The sequence below is a fragment of the Gymnoscopelus microlampas genome, assembly GCF_963454915.1.
Source record: "Gymnoscopelus microlampas genome assembly, chromosome: 16".
Lineage (NCBI taxonomy): Eukaryota > Metazoa > Chordata > Actinopteri > Myctophiformes > Myctophidae > Gymnoscopelus > Gymnoscopelus microlampas.
The window spans coordinates 27,838,021-27,849,588 of NC_139953.1; the positions used below are offsets into that span (position 1 = coordinate 27,838,021).

The 11,568-nt window shown below is 42.6% G+C and overlaps 1 protein-coding gene across 1 annotated transcript in view; it reads left to right on the plus strand.

The window, feature by feature from the left end:
• Window positions 1-3,636: 3,636 nt before the first annotated feature.
• The window catches only part of LOC311063337 (uncharacterized protein), an 18,920-nt gene continuing 10,988 nt past the window's right edge, over window positions 3,637-11,568 (plus strand). The window contains exons 1-3 of the mRNA XM_084082722.1: window positions 3,637-3,770; window positions 8,409-8,666; window positions 10,549-10,784. Coding sequence (XP_083938848.1) covers window positions 8,432-8,666; window positions 10,549-10,784 — 471 coding nt within the window. The 5' untranslated portion in view covers window positions 3,637-3,770; window positions 8,409-8,431. The remainder of the gene's footprint in view (window positions 3,771-8,408; window positions 8,667-10,548; window positions 10,785-11,568) is intronic.

The window sequence follows — 11,568 nt, forward strand, 5'->3', positions numbered from 1 at the left end:
GTAGTACATGCGGGACTGACACAGATGGTTTGGATGTGTAGCGGATTGAAAATTGAAGTCCAAGTGTCTGGATGTCATACACCGTTAGGGAAAAAGGCACAAAGCAAATTGCCTCATTATGCTGTGAACTTTGAAAAAGAAAATCTACAATACCTTGAGTCTTGTCACCTCCTGTGACAGCATGAAGTTGGAAATAATTCACTGTAGGGAATTTTTTGACTGCCTCACTAGGGAAATTTGCTGAAATAAAAGTGAATTGGCACGCATTCTGACACTGCGCCTGACACATTAGAGGAGGTATTGGAAGTTTCAGTTGAGACAACTTAGTTATGAATTTGGTGCCAACCCAAAGGATCTTTCCCTCCTCAAAGGAGTCAGAAAATTGGAGTTTAAAATGTATCAGGCAGCCAAGGACTTGAAACAGGGTATGAACGTGCACAATGCATGACATATCACTTTCTGAATCCCTGGTAATGAAGGTCTACCATGTTGTGTTTTTGTATTTGTTGTGCAGACATTTATTAGCAGCTAAGATATAGTAAAAAACCTCCCCCATCCCCACCTCAACCCTGCATATAAATGTGTTCCTTTTAAATGATAAATAGTGTTCTCCTGAGTATTTTAGAGATAAGTGAACGTGATTGAAATACTCTATCCTGAAATTGTTTTCTGCCTAGTTTGAGAACACTAATTAGTTATTGATGAAGAGAACTCAGGGGAAGAATGGGAAAAAATGGTTGCAGGGCGGAACTTTTTTCCCCCATTGTTTGTTTTTCAAATGAGGCACACAATGGACTAATTAATTTTTTTAAGCTTCTACCCGGATTTTAAACCCCGGAATTAAAAGTAGCAAAAAAAGAACCCTTTACCAAAACGTACATGTTTTCCTTCTCTGCAACCCCCTACTTTCCCCTTTGAGACTCAAAAGGTCTGTTTATCAATAGGAGCCCATTATTATTCTGAAAACATGGCTGACTCCAGTAAGCAGATAAAAGAGTGGGTAAAGGCAAAATAAATTCATATGAACAAAATCTGGCATTATGGTTGAAGTAGCACTATAATGTAAATACCCCCCCCCCTATGCTCCTAATTTGACCCTCCCTACAACCACTAAATATGACCACCATGGTGCTGCACAAGTGAATGGTGCATTTATATAGGCTACTGTAGCACCTTTCTCCCGTGCGCTTTACAATGAGCATTTTATTCACCCATTCACTCACACATTCACGTACCGATGGCGGAGGCACCCATGCAAGGCACCAACCTGCTCATTTGGAGCAGTTAGGGGTTAAGTGTCTTGCTCAAGGACATGTCAATCGAAATGGGAACCTTCCGATTCCAAGATGCCTGCTCCAGAGCCACTGCTGCCCATTGTAATGTATATTGTACATCTCATCTACTTGCATATTTTGATGAGGTTAAATAACAACAACAACAAGACAACAACAAAAACAACAACAACCATAATTATTATTATAATAATATATTACATTAGTCTTCCTTACCAATACATAGGAGGCAAAATGCTAAATAAACTTCACCACTGATGAACAGGGCTTATGTGATCTGCCAAAACTGCATAGTTTGTTTTCTGTCAATTCCTGTACATGCAATACTGTTTACTGACTTCACACTTTCTATACCCTAGAGGGCTTGAGTGAGTTTTGGAGAGAGAGAGAGAGAGAGAGAGAGAGAGAGAGAGAGAGAGAGAGAGAGAGAGAGAGAGAGAGAGAGAGAGAGAGAGAGAGAGAGAGAGAGAGAGAGAGAGAGAGAGAGAGAGAGAGAGAGAGAGAGAGAGAGAGAGAGTAAGGGTGGGGGGGGGGGTCAGAAACAAAAGCTAAAACCTGATCTCCTCAACCAAAATTTGGGTGGTGTCCCATAATGTACATTGAAGGGCCTGTGTGGGTGGATGGGGTTTGGGAGGAGGTGCTGCAGGGAGGCAGGGCAGGGGGTTGTTTGCTTGCTTTCCACAACCTGTCCTGAAATCAATGCACAGGAGAAACGCGCTCTTCACACATCACCAGCCGTGCAACAAAGGAGCGAGACGGTGTCATATCACAATATCTTGCACGGTCCGACTGATGCGCTGCCCAAGCAGCAGCTTTCATCGAGAATGCATCTCCCGGAGGGAATGTGACTCATGCAATGGTGCAAATAGTCTCACTCCTGCCTGGCTGTTTTGCACTCAATAATGGATCAGGGTTGATTCCATATAGTGTTTGAATTGTCCCAGTTGGAGTGTTGCCGTGCATTGGCTCTTCCCCCCACCCTGCAGTGTGAGGGTCACCAGTCAGGGTTGTTGTTTGGCTCACTGTCAATGTGAATTTATCAGAGAAGGACATTGCGGTCCAGAATGGGTACCCTCAGGGCCTGAACTGAAAATGGCCCAGTAACTTACTACTGACACCAATATACAGTAATATAGTCAGGGTGAAATTAAGGACATCAAGCTATTCTGAAGACAATATAATGGAGGTGGGGGGGTCTTGATGTTGCCTTGTCAACATCATAGATGTGCTTAAGTCTTGCTTGTGCACATGTAATAATACCACTAGCAAAGTACTTTCTTACTGTATTTAGGGGCAGCTGAGCTTGCATTTATATGCGAAGTAGCCTAATTAAACGTTAAGACTTCTGATTTGTCAACCATGCATGTTCAGTAGGCTGTAGCCTGCAACCGAAAAGACAACTGTGTTGGCCAGATAAATTGATTAACATATTTGTTGCCTTACTAGTAACGAACACCATTCATGGCAGCCTTCCCACCAGCACCATCGGTTGCTATCTAGCAGCAGGCAGGCAGCTCTCAGTCAGCTGAGCTGAGCAGTGAAAAAGAGTCACATGTCAAATCTGGGTTTGTTTTTTTCCCCCTCCACGTGTCAAGATACACGAAGAGAGAAGGCGGGACCAAAACAAACCATCTGATTGGTTCATTATGTGTCACCCGCTCTCTGATACCAAGGAGGACGGTCCTCTTAAAGGGCCATGCGCATCAATCTTTGCCTTAATACCAAAACAATAACCTCCAGTACCATGATGCACAGAAACGTTTAATTGTGCGTTTAGACTGTCACATTGTCCTGGAACAGAGAGAGAGTGAGAGAGGGATAAAGAAAGAGAGAGGGTGTTTTTGACGGGGCGTTTTTAGTTAACTTGTGATGAATGTTACCCACAGTGTCAATGTCATGATTATTGATTGATTGATTGATTGATTGATTGATTGATTGATTGATTGATTGATTGATTGATTGAATACTTTAATAACGGTTTGCAAAAAAAAAGCACAGAACGTACAGTTCTATACAAAAGGATGCTAAAATGATTAAACCCAAGAAAGCACTATGGCTTGTTTCCATTGGGGTCCTGTATTTCAATTCAATCGAAAACTATGAAAGAATTATGACTGGAAACGCAACTTTTACGCAATGCCAATGCAGCCAACATGTTAAAACTACAGCTTCATGTTATTATTGTTTTAATTATAATAGGTTGTCCTACACACAATGTTAGAACACTGTTACTTTTAGTGTTTTTTTTATGTAAGGTTCATGAAAGGGGCGTTTCTGGGCGGGACCAATTTGTCAGTGGCAACTGAGGGAGAAAAAACAAAACACTCACAACACTAGACAGCATAGCAAACACTCGCCTGGATGATGATGATCATGACTGTAATGTAAAAGGATACAAGAGTCCAGAGGAAACATTAAGGTGACCACCCCACTTTGTCAAGATACCACCCATCAGAACGGAAAGCGCGTTTGCTGGCGGTGAGTTCCACAATAAACCACTAATTTACAAGGTTCATCGTTGTGAGGATGCCATGTTGTTAATTCCATAATGTACCGGGCAGTTTGTCAGACAGAAAGTGTGAGGGGAAGTTGTTGAACATGCCCGGGCAGAAACAAGCCCCACTGTCTCACCCCCGGTGCAGCCAGATGGTGCATATGATGCAGATGTTTACACCGCTCTTTAATATCGAACAGGGATTCTTCATTGTTTTTCCAATGCGAATCGATGATGATTCCTTTATTGTATTTTATTTTTATTTTTTATTTTGGCTGGACCGGCCGATCGCCTGTTGGTTGACTCGTCATCTTCAGAAAAAAATAGATATGTAACATCATGGTCACTGGGTCATTTGGAGCAGTGGTTCCCAAACTTTTTAGCTCGAGACCCAAAAGACAAATTTGCCCCGGGACCCGCTACGCTGTGAGCTTGCAGATCGGCTATTTTCACTACTTCTTTAAACATTTGTTTTCGAATTTATTGAATTTCTTAGATTTTTGGTAATTATTTATGAAATAATTTTTGAAAAATGTCTGAATTTGTTTTTAATTCATGAACATTTTTGACTTTTGGGGGGATTTTTTTAAAATCTTTTGAAATAATTAAAACAAAATGTAGGGAAAAAAATAAGGGACATTTACTCGCGAGTCGTGACCCATAAAAATGGACCCGCGACCCACAAATGGGTTTCGACCCACTGTTTGGGAAACACTGATTTAGAGCCTACTGCTGAAAACAGTGATGTGATGAGCAGACAGGTTGGGTTATATCTAGTTTTAAGTTGTTTTGGTTGGTACAATGACATTATGGAATATGCGCCAATCGTGTAAAAATATATATATTAAAAGTAAGTTTTATGTATTGGCTGATGAAATGTGCAACTTATTAATTTGTGGTAGGATCATACTTTTGGAGGAGAGTTGAGTTTCGCAAAGCGGAGACAGGTTGGTTTCGCGGGAGATCAGCAGGCGCATATGCTCTCCCGCGAAATAGATCCATGTCAAACATGACAGCATGTTGAGTGTTTACACAATGTAGCTATAATAGCCTCTACTTTTCTAAGTGGTTATGAGGTTCAGTGACTTGTGAATGACCAACAGTGCATCGTAATACGCTGCACGATTTGGTCGCAATGGGGGGAAAACAAGTTAAACATAGATTTTAAATGTGTGTATTTGTTCGAGGTTATAGTCAAACTATAAGCATTTAGTAATTTTCTCTTAGAAACTAGAGCTGGTTCGTAGATTGTGTAGATTGTGTATTTGAGAGATGGACAGTTGGACTTGGCATGTATACGCACAGCGGTGTCCATCCATGGCACTCCGCACGGCACATTCCTCTGATCCTGGTCCACCCAAACCCAAGTTACATTTCTTTACGTATGTAATGGTAGTTTGACATATAACGGTATAGTTAGAACCGTTCTTTGTCTTTTTTTGTAGTGCGATCATCAGAGCAGATCTACTTTCCAGTCAGCATAACAAGCAAACTACATTTATTATTGATATAACTACTCTCTGAACTTGTCACAACACATTGCCATTTTGGTGTGAAGTTGTGGTCACAACTCTGTAGTCCTTCGAATTAAACCTTGACTATTGTACCGATTATTGTGGGTTTTGCACTGTCTGTCCTACATGAACCTATACTGTAGTACAGTAGCTACTTGGAGCAGCAGAGCTCACCCTTGTGTCTGTCCCTCCCGGCCAGAGCCATGGAGCAAAACCTGGGTGCACAGATGGTACAGCAGAGGGAGCCACTCTCTGTTGTAGCTTAGCCCCTCAGACCGCCCTGTGGTGGTGGCTGCCAGGCCTCTCTGATGCCCCGGGCATATTGTCTGTGTGTGTGTGCGTGTGTTTGTTTTTATGTGTCTGACACTGTGAGAAGCCATGCCAACCTTCTGTTGGCTGCAGTGGGAACTGAAGACCCACTGTGCTATGTTTACTTTGACACACAAAATGCACATTTGATCTCAGTCATACTCGCTACTGCCACATAGTTATATTGCTGAGGTTGCATTAACTCACATATTGCTTAATTTGCCTAAACAAGCATGACGATACATTTGTGTAACAGGCTAACAGCCACACTGAATTTTCACGAATACACAACTCATGAGTCTGTATTTCACCATAAACTCCTGAGCATTTTCCCCCTCTCTGGAATGAGAGAGGTCAGTATAGGGTCTTGCATCGGTCCATATTGTTCTTCTTCACATTGCTGTCTCAGAAATTACATTTGACACAATCAGTGTGTGTCTCAGCTACTCTCTAGTGTTTTTCCAGAGCTTCTCAAAGTGTAATCCTTTCTTTTGACGCAACGTGACATGACATCACGTAAAGGGACACTTTCAACACAGGTGATAGGACTAATGAACACAATGCCACCAGGTGATCCTCTTCCATCTTTGCAGTCAGTCCAAATCGTTTATTGCACACTTGCACAACACAAGGAAAACAGAGGCACCTATGGCAAAATTCAAACAATAGCTCACATGTTGGCATTACGCAGGTAAGGAGAGTGAGTTGTGTTTGTTTTGGGCAGAGGCAGTTGAAGACGTAACGAAACTTGCTCTCTTCCTTTCCCTCATCTTAAACTTGGCTGCTGCGTGCGACAAGAGTCTCGTGAGGGGAGAGCTGTTTAGTTTTTCCCCCTCTCATTTCACTCTGGAGCTATAGGTGAATTCACAAGCTTTTGTGTGTATCCTATTAGAGTAGACAGGCAGCTATCCAGATCATGTGTTTGTGTGTGTGAGAGAGAGGGAGAAATAGAGAGGGAGAGGGAGGGAGGGTGAACATGAAGCATGGTTCTTTTTGATGTGTGCCAGGAGTGTGCAGGAGGAACCTAATCCCTTGACTGCTGTGCTCTGTAGCACACTTTGTTGCACACATTGTTGCAGATTCAAGCCTGATTTATACTTAGTTGCGTGTGGGTGTCGCACATCGAAAATAGCCCATCTACAAGCTCACAGCGCTCCGCGCCTCAACGTGCTGTGAGCTGGTAGATCAGCTATTTTCCACGCACAACTAGTATCACTCAGGCTTTAGGTGATTCAGAGGAAATCTGCCTGTGAGCGTAGATCCGTTGGCACTCAATTACGGCTTGCCACATTATCAGGGGGAGCTTGGCAAAATCCACTGTGTGTGGGGTTCGTAGGGGGGGCAAATCATCCACAGCATTTTTAGCCACCCACTGGGTTCACTCCACATTGGATGATTCCAGAATTGTAGCTCCTCTTGCCTCTAAAGCAGCATTTATTTGCACAGTTGGCAGAGGTGCTTAGCCGTATCCCTAAATTTGTCTTATGAGGTATTCATTATCTTTGTCTAATGGTGCACCGACTGATCCAACCATGGTCATATTCAAGGCAACGCATCACTGCGTGCTGATTACAGGATTACGTCAACATAAGCTACTTACCTAAATTATAATAATGACTAATGGCATGCTCACCTGTATTGTTGTTGCCAGGGCGGGGTAAATTTGCAGTTGCCAGAGGGCAATGTTTCTACAGCCTGCAAATTGATGTTTTGTGTTGTTGTTGCTTATTGTCATGAAACATTCACAACCCTAATCTTACCGTTTAGAGCAAGGTTATTACACATAGTTACACCCACAACTGTCAAAACTACAGTACCTACCTCACTTGCATTACTTTTCTAGTAATTTCAAGTGCAAATGTATGCTCTATTAAACAAAAATGCACACACGTGCACACAAATACGCTTTGCTAACTTTTGAGAACATTGCATTGACTTACATTCATTCCATATATCCTTATAATGACATTAACCACAACTGATCGAACCTTGACCATTAAACTAACCTAATAGATATGCCTAACCCTAAATCCTAACAATATGAAACTGCTGTAAATGAACATTTCAATTAATGTTAATAATTAAACATGCTGTCCCCTTGTCCAAAATGTGGCGCATGTGAGGAACACACGCACACACACACACACACACACACACACACACACACGCACACACACACACACGCACACACACACACACACACACACACACACACACACACACACACACACACACACACACACACACACACACACGGGTTTGTATTACTATACTTGTGAGGACATCAACGCTTTAGGACAGCCATTTTATGAATGTCATTTAAAAACATATATATATATTATTTTGCCATTTTTAACCGTAAGCCTAAAGCCGAAAAACAGCAGATCTACAAGCCCACAACGCGTCGCGCTGCGACGCGTTGTGAGCTTATAGATCGGCTATTTTTCGGTGCATGACACTGGCGCGCAACTAAGTATAAATCATGTTTAACTCTAATAATTCCAATCACCAAACCTAACCTCTAAATGTCTAACCCTAACCTGAATGTTGTTCTAATTGTAAACGTATTTCTAAAAATGATTTTTTGAACTATAAAACAACCATTTGTCTTGTGAGGACCAGGAAAACTGTCCTCACAATGTAGATTTCTTCAAATTCTACTATACTTGGTCCTCGCAAGTATAGTAATACAAACACACACACACACACACACACACACACACACACACACACACACACACACACACACACAGTTCCGCCTCAGTCTGAAGGTGCCGTTCTATGTCTCTTCATTGTCAGGGAGACTACCGCTGAGGCGTCGCATGGATGATGAGGAGGAGGACATGTTTCGTCCCATCTCGCAGCACTGGGGAACGCCCTGTATGGGTGTCAAGTACGAGGACCGGGCCGCGCAGGCCACAGCCGGACAGTCCCCCGTCGTCGCCTCCAACGCCACCGCTGCCTCCGCCACGTCACAGACGCACAACAACAACAGCATCAGCATCAACACACTGCCCTGCAGGTCGCAGCAGCAGCAGTTCCACATTCTTCTTCACGGTAAGAAGGGGGACGTGTGGATTGAGAACGTGCACACTGCACAATAGGCTCTATGCACAACAGCCATTTTGGAGAAAATCTTCTTACTTCCTTAACAGGTGTTACCCAATGATACTAATGAAGGCTCTGTTCCATTCTGGTCAAACAGAGTCAGGTGCTGATATTGTGCATGTTGGCTCACTAGAAACACTAGTGGGTCTCAAAGTGTGGTCCAGGGACCCTCATGGTTCCTTGAGAGGGTGTAACTCTGAGAGTGTACAAATGGAACCAAATGGACCCGGGAGGGTCCATTTGGTTCCATTTGTACACTCTCAGAGTTATGGGGGTCCTTGAAATGAAAAAAATTGAGAACCACCGTGCTACACTAAATGGAACAGAGCCTTCATTAGTGTCATTGGTAACACCTGTGAAGGAAGCAAGGAAGGGGCCCAATTTCTGTTCAATATGGCTGCTGTGCATAGAGCCTATTAAGTCCTCCGTGGGAAAGTGTCATCGGAGGTGGCGAGACCAAAATAGTTTAGTCTCTTGCTCTGATGACTTTTGCGCGGGTCACAAATTTAGGCTAATTTGTGTGGGGATTGGAGAGTGGAAGTTCTTTTTCTTTTCTTTTTTTCTGGGGGTAGATGAAACAATTACATTTCAATATTAATTTTGCTTTAATTTCTCTGAGTCAAAAGGTTTTATCCCTAGAGCCAGTAGATCTCTTCCTCATTACATACTATGCCCTGAGAGAGATTATTTAAAAAAAAAACATTAGTTTAAGACATAAGAACACTTTCCAAACTGCGTCGTTGTGGTCAGAGTGTTTCACCATGGGTTCGCTTCTCTGCTATTTAAATTCAACTCTATGCTTAGAAATCCAACTTTATGTCAGTACTATAATTTCCTAGATACACAAACATGCAATAGCATCTCGATGACCCTATGTGTACAAATTTGGATTTGGTGTTGTCTGCTCAGCTCTTATCAAATAAGTGTGACATCACTCTAAGTGAATAAAACTGTTGGGTAATATGTTCTTTGTTTGTTTGTTGAGTCAGAGTCAGCCAGTGAGAGGTGCATATTGTCCTTGGTTAAACAACAAATATAGATACACTTCATCAACTGTTATTACTTTGTCCTTCAATTCCTTAACCAATAATGCCATTTGCTTGGCTCAATGGCACTTTTCCCCCTCTCAACATCTCTGCTGCTCTTCCCCAAAACACTTTCCCATGCCAGCGCTACATTACTTGGTTATTTTCCAGTGACAAGGGAGAGGCGGGGTTGAGGAGAATCAAACAGGACAGGTCTTCATAGAATTACATGAAGATGATTGTTTTCCCTCCTATTTGCATGACAGCAGAAGCACATGCCAGCGCGGTGACTAAACTCAGAGAAGAAATAATAAAGGAAAAGCAGTGGGTTACCGAGTTTGTTTCCCGCCTGCCGACACTCTCCCTCGCTCTTGTTTGTCGACTTTTGAGTTGTACTAGTGTACCTACCTACCATATAATTTGTCCATAGGTCTGATAGAGCCTGTTTGTGTTGCTGACAGTAATGCAGTAGCGTTTAAAGTATATGTGTTTGACTAAAGCCAGCTGCTGAGCCAGACAAAGGGCTGGCTATGTCTGAAGTCATAAACACTACTGGTAAATTAAGAATGTAGGGCTTATCATAAGACCTGAGGGGATTTCTTCTGTTTCCTTACTATAATCGGTCCAGTCAAAGAAGGAAATTCAAGTTTTCTAAATTGACTGAACTGAGCAGTTCAAACATTATCGACTAATGTACTGCTGATGATGGTTAATCTCTTTGGATTCCGTCTCAGCGTGGACTATGTGTTTGAGAGATGCATGACCACAAAAATCCATTAAAACAAACCCACTATATTTTGCTCCAGGCAACGCTGGATTACGCTCGCATTTCCCAGCGCACTTTGAGCCGATGGAAGACCGGGGAGAGAGGCAGGTGGAGGAGGAGGCAGAGGAGGAGGAGGAGGAGGAGGGTGGAGGAGAGGAGGAAGACCACAGGATGGTAGAGAGGCCCGAGGAGCAAGCAGGAATGAGCGTTGAGACGCAAATTGGTCGTAAACTTCGGGAGATCGGGGACCAGTTCCACCAGGATCACATTGAACTGGTAAGGGTCATCCTTAGTTCAGAGATTTAGAGCAAATTATGGATCTACGTATTATGTCGCTTTTCAAACAACTAATCATTACATTTACTATAGCCTAATGTGCTGACCTCTTGACCTCACAACACAGGGTTGTATGTTGTATGTTTATTTGCACACTCCCCAATGAAATAACAAAGCTAGAGTACATAAGGTGTGTAGACACTGCCTTAGGCCTTGTTCATGCTGTCTTGACAATAGACCTTTGTCATCATATATAGACTTATTAGTAGTTCAATGTTACATCCTGTACAGGTGTATCAATGTTGACTCACTGGAAAGGCTCTGCTACACTAAATGGAACAGAGACTTAATTAGTATCATTGGTAACATTACATTAGGATGAAACATTATCTATTCAATATTGCTGCCGTGAAAAAGGTCGATTGCAGACGGCGCACGTGGTCTCTGTGTCTAACAGGTCATCTCACTCGGTTCTCTATAGCGGTTTGCATGTCCTGATCACCATAGTAACCAACTTGCAGTTTTTTCTACCTTGAAACACTTTTTCTGGATGCTGGCAGCACAGCTAGCCAATCACGGCTAAGTGGTCTGTGCGTCCCATACGTACCGTTAAAAACTCTTAGAGGTGTGGTGCTCAGACCCTCTGTGGACCCTCGTTCACCGTCACACAGGCCTCAGGTAGATTCCAGGTAGACCACACTGCAAATATCGATCATTTATTTAGCGATTATTCTATCAATTACTTTTTCGATTAATCAAATAATCAGGATTCAGGAAACTTGAA